The sequence below is a fragment of the Anomaloglossus baeobatrachus genome, chromosome 4 (genome assembly GCF_048569485.1).
Source record: "Anomaloglossus baeobatrachus isolate aAnoBae1 chromosome 4, aAnoBae1.hap1, whole genome shotgun sequence".
In the NCBI taxonomy this organism is placed as follows: Eukaryota; Metazoa; Chordata; class Amphibia; order Anura; family Aromobatidae; genus Anomaloglossus; species Anomaloglossus baeobatrachus.
Window position 1 is genome coordinate 363608794 of NC_134356.1, and position 16027 is coordinate 363624820.

The 16027-nt window shown below is 43.5% G+C and overlaps 1 protein-coding gene across 1 annotated transcript in view; it reads right to left on the bottom strand.

Moving 5' to 3' along the window:
* The window catches only part of CPNE8 (copine 8), a 406483-nt gene that overhangs the window by 128366 nt on the left and 262090 nt on the right, over positions 1-16027 (bottom strand). Inside the window, exon 8 of the mRNA XM_075345128.1 lies at positions 2588-2691. Coding sequence (XP_075201243.1) covers positions 2588-2691 — 104 coding nt within the window. The remainder of the gene's footprint in view (positions 1-2587; positions 2692-16027) is intronic.

The window sequence follows — 16027 nt, forward strand, 5'->3', positions numbered from 1 at the left end:
TTCTAAAACGGTCTCTGCTCAAAAACAAACATGATGCATTGCAGGCGGAGCGCGATGAGTTGGAGCAAGAAACAGTAGTGGGTGTGGGTGATAACACACAGCCCAGCCTCGTCTCATCACAACGTGCAGTGGAGGACTATGACGAGGAGGAGGATGAAGAAATGGAGCAACTCTCCAGCCAAATTGAGGATATGACATGCACACCAGTCATATCCTCGGTTCAGCGTGGCTGGCCAGAGGACAGGGTAGATGAGGAGGAGGAGGAGGAGGACAGCATGTTCAGTCATCGTGTTGGTCAGGATACTGAAGTACTGGCTGTTAAGAGTCTGGCGCACATGGCTGACTTTATGGTAAGCTGCCTGTCTCGTGACCCTCGCGTTAAGAACATCTTGGCCGACAACCATTACTGGTTGGTAACACTGTTATACCCACGCTACAAGGAGAACTTTATGTCTCTTATTCACGAGGCAGAGAGATCAGCCAAAATGCAGCAGTTCCGGAAGGCCATAGTCACGGAAGTAGGCAAAGCATTCCCATCACAAAACGCTAGCGGCATAGGTCAGGAATCAGTGGACAACCAAGGCGTACAGCCGAGAGGGGCACAAGTCCAATCCGCCAGAGGTAGGGGAACAGTCTTTAAGATGTGGGACAGTTTTCTCAGCCGCTCACGTACCACAGCCCCTGAGGTGCGGGGTAGTGCCACAAGAAATCCTAAGTTTGCCCAGATGCTCAAGGAGTACCTTGCAGATCGAACAACTGTACTCCGACATTCCTCTGTGCCTTACAATTATTGGGTATCCAAGCTGGACACGTGGCATGAATTGGCTCTCTACGCCTTGGAAGTCCTGGCCTGCCCTGCCGCTAGCGTTTTGTCAGAGCGTGTTTTTAGTGCTGCAGGTGGAATCATTACAGATAAACGCACCCGCCTGTCAACTGAAAATGTTGACAGGCTGACTCTGATCAAGAGGAACAAGGGTTGGATTGGGCCAGACTTCACCACACCACCAGCAAATGAGAGCGGAATTTAAAGTTTGTATCGGGAATTTGCCATGTACCTCCACTCACCCATGGGTACACACTTCTGGACTTTGGATAATCGCTGGACTGCTCCTCCTTCTCCTCATGCGCCACCATGATGACCGTTACAATAGTTAGGCCGTTGTTTCTGGTATAACCCCAGTGGTAAATTTTTTCGCCCATTCTTTCAGAATGGACATTACAACGACAGGAGACCCGCTCCTTTGCAATGGGAACAATGTTTTGAGGCCCTCATGCACATCTCTATCCAGGGACAATGTGGAGCCTCCCAATTTTTGGCTGCCCTGCCAAAGGGCTATACTACAATAGACCCACTTCCTTACAATGGGCACTTCAGGTTTACAGGCCATCATGCACGTCTCTATCCAGGGACAATGTGGAGCCTCCCAATTTTTGGCTGCCCTGCCAAAGGGCTATACTACAATAGACCCACTTCCTTACAATGGGCACTTCAGGTTTACAGGCCATCATGCACGTCTCTATCCAGGGACAATGTGGAGCCTCCCAATTTTTGGCTGCCCTGCCAAAGGGCTATACTACAATAGACCCACTTCCTTACAATGGGCACTTCAGGTTTACAGGCCCTCATGCACGTCTCTATCCAGGGACAATGTGGAGCCTCCCAATTTTTGGCTGCCCTGCCAAAGGGCTATACTACAATAGACCCACTTCCTTACAATGGGCACTTCAGGTTTACAGGCCCTCATGCACGTCTCTATCCAGGGACAATGTGGAGCCTCCCAATTTTTGGCTGCCCTGCCAAAGGGCTATACTACAAGAGACCCACTTCCTTACAATGGGCACTTCAGGTTTACAGGCCATCATGCACGTCTGTATGCAGGGGCATTGGTGAACCTCACAATTTTGGACTTCCCTGGCAAAGGAAAATACTACAAAGACTCACTTCCTCAAAATGGGCACATTAGACTCAAGAGGCCTTCATGTACGTCTCTTCTCAGGGACATCGGAGTGCCACACAATGTTTTCACGTAAAATCTTTCATGTAATCTCAAAAAGTAACATACACCAGCTCTATCTCACTATTGGGTATGTGCCCTTAAGATTTCCGCCATGAAAATTCATTCTGGTGTCATTTTGGAAGGTTTTCTGGCGAGTCTGTAAAAATGGCATAAAACTCGGATAAAATTGTTCACAGCTGTGAATTTTGAGTGATAAATGCTTCAAGGGGTCTTCCCCATGCTGTTGCCATGTCATTTGAGCACTATTCTGAGACTTTTGTGACATTTTTAGGGTTTCTACATGCTGCCGGGGGGTCATTTCATAAAAATACTCGGGTCTCCCATAGGATAACATTGGGCTCGGTGCTCGGGCCGTGTACACGAGTATCTTGGGATGCTCGGCCCGAGCCTCGAGCACCCGAGCTTTTTAGTACTCGCTCATCACTACTTGCTATTATTACCATCTTTTCAGTTAGCCATTAAAAGGTATCAACTGAGGACTCTGAGTTCTTTTAAACAAAAAAGTCTGTCAGTGTACCTTGAACATATAATTGAATAGGCATATTAACAATAGATAGTAAGCAACATACCTTCCATCTTCATTGCTTCGGAAAAACACTAGAAATGGGTCTGACTTTCCAAAAAAGTCCTTTTTGTCAAGTTTATTGGCACAAAACTGCATTAACACAGCATCCTAAAACACAAGAAAGGCATTACAATAAACCTAAATTTGAATAACATAACATACCACATTTAGAGCAGAAAGAATTTTAGGTATATGTTTTTTCTTCTCCAAAAAAACCTTTATTCAATTGTTTGACAATATAAATATATACATTCTGGCATTGCCGTTGACTGCAAAAAAAAAAATGCATTAAAGGGATTGTCCACTACTTGGAAAACTCCATCTCAATCTGAGTGTTTCTCCCCTTTTAAAATGAAGGGAATTTTGTTTACTTACCGTAAATTCCTTTTCTTCTAGCTCCAATTGGGAGACCCAGACAATTGGGTGTATAGCTATGCCTCCGGAGGCCACACAAAGTATTACACTAAAAGTGTAAAGCCCCTCCCCTTCAGCCTATACACCCCCCGTGCTGCCACGGGCTCATCAGTTTTGGTGCAAAAGCCCGAAGGAGGAAAAAATTATAAACTGGTTTAAAGTAAATTCAATCCGAAGGAATATCGGAGAACTGAAACCATTTAACATGAACAACATGTGTATACAAAAAACAGGGGCGGGTGCTGGGTCTCCCAATTGGAGCTAGAAGAAAAGGAATTTACGGTAAGTAAACAAAATTCCCTTCTTCTTTGTCGCTCCTTATTGGGAGACCCAGACAATTGGGACGTCCAAAAGCAGTCCCTGGGTGGGTAAATAATACCTCATAATAGAGCCGTAACGGCTCCGTCCTACAGGTGGGCAACTGCCGCCTGAAGGACTCGCCTACCTAGGCTGGCATCTGCCGAAGCATAGGTATGCACCTGATAGTGTTTCGTGAAAGTGTGCAGGCTCGACCAGGTAGCTGCCTGACACACCTGCTGAGCCGTAGCCTGGTGTCGCAAGGCCCAGGACGCTCCCACGGCCCTGGTAGAATGGGCCTTCAGTCCTGAGGGAACCGGAAGCCCCGAGGAACGGTAAGCTTCGAGAATTGGTTCCTTGATCCACCGAGCCAGGGTTGACTTCGAAGCTTGTGTCCCTTTACGCTGGCAAGCGACAAGGACAAAGAGTGCATCCGAGCGGCGCAGGGGCGCCGTACGAGAAATGTAGAGTCTGAGTGCTCTCACCAGATCTAACAAGTGCAAATCCTTTTCACATTGGTGAACTGGATGAGGACAAAACGAGGGTAAGGAGATGTCCTGATTGAGATGAAAAGTGGGCAAGGCAAATGGCCAGGGAGAAAATCCCTGAGCAGAGCACCACGACAGGAATATTTTCCACGTCCTGTGTAGATCTTGGCGGACGTTGGTTTCCTAGCCTGTCTCATAGTGGCAATGACCTCTTGAGATAATCCTGAAGACGCTAGGATCCAGGACTCAATGGCCACACAGTCAGGTTGAGGGCCGCAGAATTCAGATGGAAAAACGGCCCTTGAGACAGCAAATCTGGTCGGTCTGGCAGTGCCCACGGTTCGCCGACCGTGAGATGCCACAGATCCGGGTACCACGACCTCCTCGGCCAGTCTGGAGCGACGAGGATGACGCGGCGGCAGTCGGCCCTGATCTTGCGTAACACTCTGGGCAACAGTGCCAGAGGAGGAAACACATAAGGAAGCCGAAACTGCGACCACTCCTGAACTAAGGCGTCTGCCGCCAGAGCTCTGTGATCTTGAGATCGAGCCATGAATGTTGGGACCTTGTTGTTGTGCCGTGACGCCATTAGGTCGACGTCCGGCATCCCCCAGCGGCAACAGATCTCCTGAAACACGTCCGGGTGAAGGGACCATTCCCCTGCGTCCATGCCCTGGCGACTGAGAAAGTCTGCTTCCCAGTTTTCTACGCCCGGGATGTGAACTGCGGATATGGTGGATGCTGTGGCTTCCACTCACAGCAGAATCCGCCGGACTTCCTGGAAGGCTTGCCGACTGCGTGTCCCACCTTGGTGGTTGATGTAAGCCACCGCTGTGGAGTTGTCCGACTGAATTCGGATCTGCTTGCCTTCCAGCCACTGCTGGAACGCTTTTAGGGCAAGATACACTGCCCTGATCTCCAGAACATTGATCTGAAGTGAGGACTCTTGCTGAGTCCACGTACCCTGAGCCCTGTGGTGGAGAAAAACTGCTCCCCACCCTGACAGACTCGCGTCCGTCGTGACCACCGCCCAGGATGGGGGTAGGAAGGATTTCCCCTTCGATAATGAGGTGGGAAGAAGCCACCACCGAAGGGAAGCTTTGGTTGCCTGAGAGAGGGAGACGTTCCTGTCTAGGGACGTCGGCATCCTGTCCCACTTGCGTAGGATGTCCCATTGAAGTGGACGCAGGTGAAACTGCGCGAAAGGGACTGCTTCCATTGCTGCCACCATCTTCCCCAGGAAGTGCATGAGGCGCCTCAAGGGGTGTGACCGACCTTGAAGGAGAGATTGCACCCCTGTCTGTAGTGAACGCTGTTTGTCCAGCGGAAGCTTCACTATCGCTGGAAGAGTATGAAACTCCATGCCAAGATATGTCAGCGATTGGACCGGTGTCAGATTTGACTTTGGAAAATTGATGATCCACCCGAAACTCTGGAGAATCTCCAGAGTAACGTTGATGCTGTGTTGGCATGCCTCTTGAGAGGGTGCCTTGACAAGCAGATCGTCTAAGTAAGGTATCACTGAGTGACCCTGAGAGTGGAGGACCGCAACTACTGTAGCCATGACCTTGGTGAAAACCCTTGGGGCTGTCGCCAGGCCGAACGGCAGTGCCGCGAACTGAAGGTGTTCGTCTCCTATGGCGAAGCGCAAGAAGCGCTGATGCTCTGGAGCAATTGGTACGTGGAGATAAGCATCCTTGATATCGATCGATGCTAGGAAATCTCCTTGGGACATTGAGGCGATGACGGAGCGGAGGGATTCCATCCGGAACCGCCTGGTCCTTACGTGTTTGTTGAGCAGTTTTAGGTCCAAAACAGGACGGAAGGACCCGTCCTTCTTTGGAACCACAAACAGGTTGGAGTAGAAACCGTGACCCTGTTGCTGAAGAGGAACCGGGACCACCACTCCTTCTGCCTTCAGAATGCCCACCGCCTGCAGAAGAGCCTTGGCTCGCTCGGGAGGCGGAGATGTTCTGAAGAATCGAGTCGGAGGACGAGAGCTGAACTCTATCCTGTAACCGTGAGACAAAATGTCTCTCACCCAACGGTCTTTTACTTGTGGCAGCCAGGTGTCGCAAAAGCGGGAGAGCCTGCCACCGACCGAGGATGCGGTGTGAGGAGGCCGTAAGTCATGAGGAAGCCGCCTTAGTAGCGGCACCTCCGGCGGTCTTTTTAGGGCGTGATTTAGACCGCCATGCGTCGGAGTTCCTCTGATCCTTCTGCGGCCTTTTGGACGAGGAGAATTGGGACCTGCCCTGCGCAAAGCGGTTGTGTGGGCACCAGAAATCCTGCCTGGGTCTCCCTGAGCTTGTCTCTCCTCTCCAGCGTTAGCAGAGCTGAGAGGAATGGCTGCGGGAACTGGTGCCCCACTGTGCAGAGTGAGGGGGGTGGAGTATGCAAAGCATGCTCCAGCCCTCAGTGCTGCCGTCCTGTACAGCGTCCCGCCCTTCCCCTGATTGGCAGGGCTGGGGGCGGGAAGAAAACGAGACTAGGCCGCAAAAGCCGGGGACTCGAGTTATAAGCGCGGCCGCCGTATAAGCGCGGTCGGCGCGGAAGTCCCCGGCGCACTAACAGTCCCAGCCGCGCCGCAGTGATAACCATGGCAGCGGCGGTCAGCGCGGCAGTCCCCCTACACGAACACACTCAGCGACGCTGAAGTGTGTAATGGCACAAACGCAGTCAGCGCTGCTGTCCCCGGTGCACTAGCACACCCAGCAATGCTGGAGTGTTGCTGTGCGCGGTCCCCACGGGGACACAGAGTACCTCAAAGTAGCAGGGCCATGTCCCTGAACGATACTCGGCTCCTATCCAGCATGGTCCTCAGGAGCTGTGGATGGAGCACGGTCTCCTGTGCCTGGAGACCGAAAGGATCCCACTTCACCCAGAGCCCTAATTGAGGGATGGGGAAGGAAAGCAGCATGTGGGCTCCAGCCTCCGTACCCGCAATGGATACCTCAACCTTAACAACACCACCGACAAGAGTGGGGTGAGAAGGGAGCATGCTGGGGGCCCTGTTATGGGCCCTCTTTTCTTCCATCCGACATAGTCAGCAGCTGCTGCTGACTAAGCTGTGGAGCTATGCGTGCATGTCTGACCTCCTTCGCACAAAGCATAAAAACTGATGAGCCCGTGGCAGCACGAGGGGGGTATAGGCTGAAGGGGAGGGGCTTTACACTTTTAGTGTAATACTTTGTGTGGCCTCCGGAGGCATAGCTATACACCCAATTGTCTGGGTCTCCCAATAAGGAGCGACAAAGAAAAAAACACTTATACTCACCTCCAGTGCCATTTTAGCAGTGTCAGAATTCGCTCTCCCAGGACTCACATGACGTTGTTAAATACATAAGCCCCGCACACAGTCAGTGCCAGCTTCACTCCCGCCGCCTTCATACATATCAAATATCAATAGAAAGTGAGCGCAAAGCCACAGCTCTGACTTCCTCTTGATGTTTATTTCATCCAAAGGTGGAGGGAGTGAGGAGGTGCTGACTGGGTGAAGGGTTCAGGTGACATAACAACGTCATGTGAGTCTGGGGAGAGCAAGTGCAGACACCATTAAGTAAGTATATATGTTTTTATTTTAATGGGGGACACTCAGATTGAGATGTGGTTATCTGAGTAGAGGACAAACCTCTTTAATGTATATGTGCTTTTGCAGTCTGAATCCCTTCACCTTCGGGAAATTGTTTGTTTTTACTTTTTCCTCCTTTTATTATTTACCGTAAGTGGTAACATGTAAGGCTATGTTCACACAGTGTGTTTTTTCAGCGTTTTTTAGTTGCGTATTTGCCTTAGTTTTATGCAAATCCATGCTAATAAAATGCTGCTTTTTACAATCCCAGCAAAGTCTATGAGTTTTCTGAAATATATGCGCACACACACACAAACACCTGCAGATTTTTCTCCTGTTTTATCAAATACCTGCGTTTTTGCAGATGTTTGAAAAGAATGAGCATGTCAATTCTTTGCAGCATTTTTGCAATGGTTTTGAATTGAAACAACCCACTTTGTAGAAAAACGCTGCAAAAACGCCACAAAAACATACCAAAACTGCAGAGGACTCTAAGGAGATTTCCAGCCTTTTCTTGGATTTTATTGCAATGTTGCGGGTGACCCAGAAATTTTAAAGAAGGAGCTTTGATTTTTTTCTTGTTATGCCATTTACAGATTAGATTTACTTTATAGTTTGATGGTTCGGATTCTGAAAGTAGCGATACCAAATACGTGTATTTTTTTTTAATTGCTGTATTTTTAATGGAGCAAAAAGGAGGATGATTTGAACTTGGTTTTTTTTCATTTTTTTATATTTTTTAAAACTTTTTTGACATTTTATGGTATTTAATAATTTGAAGCTGCAATCATATGGTTGCCTGTGCTTTACAAAACAGTACATCAGAACTGTTCTGTATAGCAAAAATCACGATCTCCTATGAATGCCAGCTAGTAACCGGCATTCACAGGATGGTTGTGATGAGAGACATAGGGGTCATCAGTTCATACCTAGCCATCATGACAACTCATTGGCGCCCCACGACCACCTGACGGGGGCACCGATAGGTAGGATCAGTGATGGGCTTCCTATCAACGTGTGTTAAGTGAAGCTTTCTGAGACTGACTGTAGCATTTAACCTGTTAACCGCCATGGGTGGATCTCTGATCCACCCACAGCTCTTACAGGCACTTGACAACGGATTAAATCAGCTGTCAAGTGCCAGGAAAGATGTGGGCTCGGCCTGTGAGCCTGCATGAAAGGTAAGGATATTGCTATCGATCATGAAGTGGTTAAAGAGAACCATAATCAGGATTATGCATGTTAAAGTAAAGGTATGGCCATAATGGCGCTGTTATACAGATTCACTAGATCCCTTCAATGCATCTTGGTAGTTGTTTAATCAACATTTGAAGTTTGAGTTTCCGAAGCTTTCGGTGTAATTTGACAAGACGCTCTTCAATAGAATAGTGCTGGTAGCAGTGTACAGTTAGATATCAATTTAGTGCTACCAGTGCCGTTTTACTGAAGCCCATCAGGAAATTACTCTTTGCAAGGGCCGCCCATAACAAGGACATTGCTGCTGCGAACTTTAAAAAATCAGTTAAGTACAGATACCAGAGGCTGCGGAGGGGCCTCTGCAGGGCTGAAGAGCCTACCCACAGTCTCGGCCCACTGAATGCTTGTGAAACCCAAACATCAAATGCTGAGTAAACAACAACCAGGATGCAGAATTCTTCACTGAAGGTATCTATTGAATCTGTAATGGCCATACCTTTACTTTAACATGCATAATTGTGATGACAGGTTCTCTTTAAATTGCTTGAATAGTCATATGTTTGCTTCATAAAAACATATGGACATATCACAGACATGTCAAATCTGTACACATTTACAGTAGATACAATCTAGAGCCTTGATTACACAGGTGTTTTGCCTTTCAAGTCAAAGTCAAGAAAGAACATATCAATCAATTGTCAAGAAAACGGTTTCTATATATTCTTCAAAATACTTCATGTCAGTAATGGAGAAACAGAACAGCTTGCCAGTAGTAAATGGTGTACTATGCCTGTCCTTGAAAGTACGTAGTCAATGAGCACCTGAATTGAATTCTGCAGAGTCCCATAACAATTTACTGTCTAAAATCCACATCCAATACAAGTGACGCACCCATTAATATGTTTCAGCCATTACGTCATTTAAGCTTGCTATAACTTTTATGCTGTAGTGATATGCTAACAATGGTGTCACGTATCACACTTCTTGCCACTGCAATTACTTATAGCACATAAGGTAATTTCTTGGCCTTCAGCATTCAAGCAAACTATGGTATTTGTGGGCGTCAAACTGCCACAGCATACAGCCATAAGTCTGCAATCATAAAAAGTAGTCCATGGAATGCAATAACTGCATACCTGTTGATACAAGTAAAATATATCTTTGTACCGTGTTAGCCAGTAGAGATAAACCTGTTGATAGAAATTTTTTTTTTACCTACTACAGTAGTACTTGTGACTGTGAAACTTTCATATGCAAGGCTTAATATGCAAAGAACTCTATTGGAAATACAATATTTTTTTAGTGTGAAAAAAGAGAAAAGCATAAAAAAGCAATATAAATCTGGTATCACTGACTGGTATGGACCAGAAGAATAAATTGATCTTATCATTTATCGCACGATGAACTGCGTAAAAAAAAAATATGAACAATAACTGAATTGTGGGTTTTTATTCATTCTGCATCTGAAAAATCTAAATTAATCTTAATTAAATTAAAAAAATGATATTTTTTTTCTCTATATTCCAAAATGGCACACCCAAAAAATGATCAACCTGTCGCACAAAAAATAAGCCCACACACAGCTCTGTTTGCCAAAAAATAGAAAGTTACAGCTCGAAGAATATGGCGACAAAACAACAATTAATTATTATATATATAAAAAAGCATTTTTAGTGTGTGATAGCAGAAAAATATAAAAATATACATATAAATTTATTATCGCTGTAATCGCACCGACCTGAAGAATAAAGCGGTCTTATCACTATTGCTGCATAATGAACCATGCATAAATAAAAATAAGAACTATTCTTGTACTGCTATCTGATCATTCTACCTAAAAAAAAAAATCGGAATAAGGATAGGTTCTAGGGATGAGCAAACCTAAACAGTTGGGGGTTTGTATCAGACTGATTGTCTGGGGCTAGGACTTAAACACAGACGTTTTTAAGTCTGTGTTCGAGTTCAGTATTCGGGTGCTGTTTATATGTTAATAAAGTTTGTTGAATGGCTGCAGAGCAGCCAATCAACAAGCTTTATTGCATGCAGAAAATGACTGTAAGCTATTGTGAACAATAAAGATTAAAAAAAAAAAATGACGTGGGCTACTGACTATTTTTGATAACCAGAGCAGGTAAAACAGACAGCTAGCTACGGCTATAACCATTGACAGTCTGGTTTACCTTGGCTGGTTATCAAAATAGAAGGGATCCCACAAATTTAAATTAATAATATAAAAAAATGGAATGGGCTCTGCCCTCTTTTTTATAACCAGCCAAGATATATCAGACAGCTGGGGGTTGGTATCATAAGGTTAGGCAGGGTCATGGTTATTTAATCTCTACCAGCCTAAAAATAGCAGCCCGCATCCACCCCAGAAGTGGTGCATCCATTAGATGCATAAATTTTGGCTTTTAACTCGGGTCTTCTCTACTGCCATGGTGCAGTGGCAATCAGGGTAATACTTTTGGAGTTGATTTCAGCTGTGAACTGACTGCTAGCATTAAGCCCAGGTATTAGAATTGGAGAGGCATCTATCAGACAGCGCCATTACTAACTAAGTAAAGAGTTAAAAAAAACAAACATCGCAAAAAAAAGTTTATTTATATAAACACGCCCTTATCAATTTATTACTGCAAAATAAATATTGGAAGTTCCGACATAATCCAAAGAGTAATGTTCCATGATGTTCATTGATCCCTATGAAGCATTATTTAAAGAACTTTCTTAGAACGATGCTACATAGGTCGCTGCAGGTCAGTGGTATTTACCTGTAGCTGTCTTCTTAACCTGCGCTGGTTATCATAAATAGGCAGGAGCTCATATCCCTTTTTTTTAATTTTAATTCCATGTCCACATGTTTGCAGGGCAATTTCCCCAATTTTGGTTCCTTCTGCGGCCCCGTAGCTTATACTACGACTGTTTTACAGCCATTTTTATAGCACAGAAGCTTGGGTCTCCATTGAATTATATGGAGTTTGGGGTTAGGGGGCAAGTTTGGGTCTGAACCGAACCCGATGAACCCGAACTTCCATGGGTCTGCTCATCTCTACTCAGCTCACATTTATCCTGCACTCTTCGCTGGTCAAATACATTGGAAATTCTCTGCAAATCACAAAAACCATGATTCAGATGAAATCCCAGACGCAATCACTCACTATAATGAGGCAGATAGAGACACTTTGGACTCTATCTGGTCTCTGTTTTGATGGTGTCCCATCATTTTTAGACGTCTTTTTAGTGCACAAGTGTGGATGACCACAGTTCTGTATACAACTTAAAATATACCCACAGAACAGACACCAAATGTCCACAGTGTCTCCATCTGCCTCACTATAGTGAGTGTTACCAACCGGCGTTTACTTTGAATAGCATTTTTAAGGGATTTACACAGAAACCTTAATGTAAGTGCTCAGCATAGAACACAGAAATGTTATCCTAGCCTTATACTGAAAATGATCAAAATATGCTAAGTACCCTAAAATTTTACTAATAAAACCCCTAACTTATCCAGCAAAAAAACAACCCCCAGTCAGGTCCGTCATATGTCATTGGAAATATAGTGGGCTCACATGTTACTGGTAGAACAAAGACTCTCACAAAGCGACAGCTCCCCCCCCCCAAATCCAGTGAAATCTGCGCTACCAAATCCAAATATACCCCTCATTCTGAGCCCCACTGTGCCTAAACTGCAGTAAGCGACCACGTGTGTGGCATTATTTTAGTGGTTAGAACCCAATTAACAATTTATGTGGTGCTTGACTGCTGAAGCACAAGCTGGGCTCAATTTACAGGCACCAAAGTGGCATATTTCCAATCCTCCAGAAAAAATAACCACAGTGTGGATATTACAAAATAGTCACTGCAGCCATAGATGAATTCACTGACAGGTGCAATTTGTATAGTGGGGTTAGTTTCTGGGTTTTTCCACTCTTCTGGCACTTCAGGGGCACTGCAGAAGTAATAGAGAGTCCAAACTTGGGTTGAAAAATTAAATAGCACTCTTTGCGCTTAGTTATGCATGTGCCCAAACATTAAGTTTTGATCACATATGGGGTAGCACTGTGTTAGGGAGAAAATTCATAAATTAATGAGCAGAGAGTCCTCAGTGGTTGATACCTTTTAATGGTATCAACTGAGGACTCTCTGTTCTTTTAAACAATTTTTTTATCTCTACTGGCTAACACGGTACAAAGATATATTTTACTTGTAAATTAATGAGTCAATTTTCTCTTATTAACCCTTGTATAAATTATCAATTTGGTGCTAAAACAGAATTATAGTGCAAAAAATGTAATGTTTTGTTTTCACATCTAAATGTTATAAAGTTTTGTGAATTACCTATAGGTTAAAAAAAGCTCAGAAAACCCCTAAATGAATTCCTTAAGGAGTCTAGTTGCAAAACAGAGTCACTTGTGGGGGGTTTCTGCTGTTTAGGCTTGTCAGGCTTTGCAAATGCAACACTTGATTTCAAATCTATTCCAGACAAATTGACGCACAAAAAAAAATCAAATAGCACTCTTTACTTTCCGAGCCATGCCATGTGCCCAAACAGTAGTTTTTGACCACATATAATCGTGTTCGGGAGAAATTATCTAACAAACTATGCGGTCCATTTTCTCATATTATCCATTGTGAAAAATACATATTTGGGGCTAAAACAACATTTCAATGGACAAAAAAACCCTTAATTTTCTTTTTCACATCCACATTTTTAAAAGATTTGTGAAGCCCCCTAGGGGTTTAAAAATTGTGTTCCAAAATTCAAATGGTGCTCTTTCTCTTCTGAGCCCTGTCATTTGTCCAAACAGAAGTTTTTGACAACATGTGGGGCATCAGCATGCTCAGAAGGGACTGATTAACAAATGTAAAAAGTGAAATAATTGGGGCTAAAATAACATTTTAGGGGAGAAATTAAAAGTGTTTTTTTTCATTCCATTTTTCATTAATTCCTATGTAGCACCTGAAAGGTTAAAAAAAAAATCCTGACATCAGTTTTGAAATGTTTGAGGGGTGCAGTTTTTAAACTGGTGTCACTTTTGGGGACTATCCAATATATAGGCCCCTCAAAGACCATTTAAGTCTCAATACGTCCTTAAAGATTGAGGTTGAGTACATTTCTTGAAAGAATAAGAAATTGCTGCTAAATTTTTAAAACTTCTAACATCCTAACAAAATAAAAGTACTTTTTAAAAATTATACAGATGTAAAGTAGACATATGAGAAATTTTATTTATTAATTATTTTGTCCTGCTAGACGAAGTGAGTCGTTTGTTTTAATACTTATGCTAATTCTAACAGGGGGAGGGGATAACTATGAATATATTATCTGAGCCTCAGCTGCTGTCACTCAACAAGCTGCTCATTTTACAAACTTCACTTTCTTGGATTTCAAAACCTAAACATCTGAGCTGACCACTACAGGTATGTAGATAATCAGCCTGATAGTGCCAGTATAGCACTGGATTTAGGTTATATGGGAAAATCCTGGTGATTGGTTCCCTTTAAGGATAATAAAATTGAAAGTTTGAAAACTACAAAATATTCACCAAAATTGCAATATTTTCACAAATAAACAAAAAAATATTAACCTAAATTTACCACTAACATCAAGTACAATGTGTCACAAATAAACCGTCTCAGAATCATTAAGATTAATTGAAGCATTTCAGAGTTATCAGATAAAGTGGTCAATTTCACAAATTTGGCTTGGTTGGTAAAATCAAAATTGGCTTGGCTCAGTCACTAAGAGGTTAAAAGTTGATTCAGTCTCCTGGCACCCCCATGATCTGCTGACAAAAGGAGAACATACATTCTGGAAAGTATGACACCCCCTTAATTGTTTATAGAGGCACAGCTTTGTACATTTTGTATTCACCACATTTGGTATAGCAGTTCTCTGCAGACCAGTTCCATTTACGTGAATGAGACGGAGTTGCAATATGAGACACAGCCTTCATAAAATGTATGGAGCTGTGATTAGTAAACAATAACAAGGCATTTGCTTGGCTTCTTCATTCCGCTGATAGGCGAGATTGTTTGAAATTGGCTCCTTACTAATCTAAACCTTTTGGCCTTTTCCAAGGATAGACTTTCAATATCGCCATGCTAGAACACCACTTTAAGAATCAATAAAATGTAAAAAAGATAAAAGCTGAAGTGCTACCTGTTTTCCAGTTTCCTATTATGTTCAACACATAATGTAATGATGTGATTTTAGTAAATTCAGTGCGATAAATGGATTGAAGGGATATCATGGTAGCACTGTTCTGTAACAATATTAGTCATATCTTGCCAGAATAGGTAAATCTTTACACATAATGGTGGTATATAACTTACATTGGATCTCATTAAAATCTCTGTTTATAATTACTTTTATAGTTACAAAGTTATGGGTGTGTTTTGGACCTTACTTTTATTAGTACGCCTTCTAGATATATTCTGCTTTATCTTCAGGCTTGTCATCTCAAAAAGTAATGACAAAAAGACAAGAGAAGAGAAAAATCCTTACGCTAGGAAAACACACAAATTTCTTTAGGCAACCTACTGTCATACATTATTGTGCATGGCTGATCTGACAGATCCCTCTGGGCCTAAGGTATAATACTGAAAACTAAATTTTGCTTGGATCCTCTCATTTATCAAGTAGTTTTTCTGCCTTCACTTTATATTTAACGTTAGAAAAAAAGTACTTGTATGCTAAGCACAATGCCAGCTCTGAAAAAGCAAGGAAATAAGACTAAATTGTAGACGACTTTAGTATAAGGTGTTTAATTAGAAATTAATTTATTTTTTTGTGCGTTATTGACATAAACACTTTCTGTATTATATACAAAGATAAATTACCTTTTTATCATGACTTTCAGACTCTATAATACATACATTCAATTGTATATGGTACTGATGCAATGCAGAGTCGACTGCTTGTCAGTGTCGGTGGCGAGATTAATCTGCAGGTTAATAGCATTCTGAAGCTGTGCATCACCACACTCAAAGCTCCTCCACTAGGACTCGACAAAGCGCTACCAGCGCGAAACAGGCTGTCGTCCGCCCCCCCGTCCCTGCATTCCTTTCCTCCCCTCACTGCTCCTGTAACGTCTGCAATTGCAGAATAATGTTTTTGCCACTTACAGAGTGAGTAGCCGCTTTTCTTCCCTGGATGATTGGATTCCATACTACATTGTATGCTGAGCACCACTCTGCCAGGCTCCTCTAATACAGGTGCATATGAAGTCCAGGATCACCTGTTTTTCACTGAACTGTGAGTACGGCTCCACTGCCCGGCGCAATTGCTCTGCAGTGCCCAAACTTTTTCCATAACAAAAATGTATTCTGCACACAAAAATCACAGAACAAATAGATAGAAATGTAGCTTTTCTTTTCATGTCAGCTGACATTCTTGCCAAGGAATTTCTTTTCTTATGAGGCTAAATTATTGTGGTAAAAATAGTCTGTAACTGACAGTTTCTATATCCTCTCA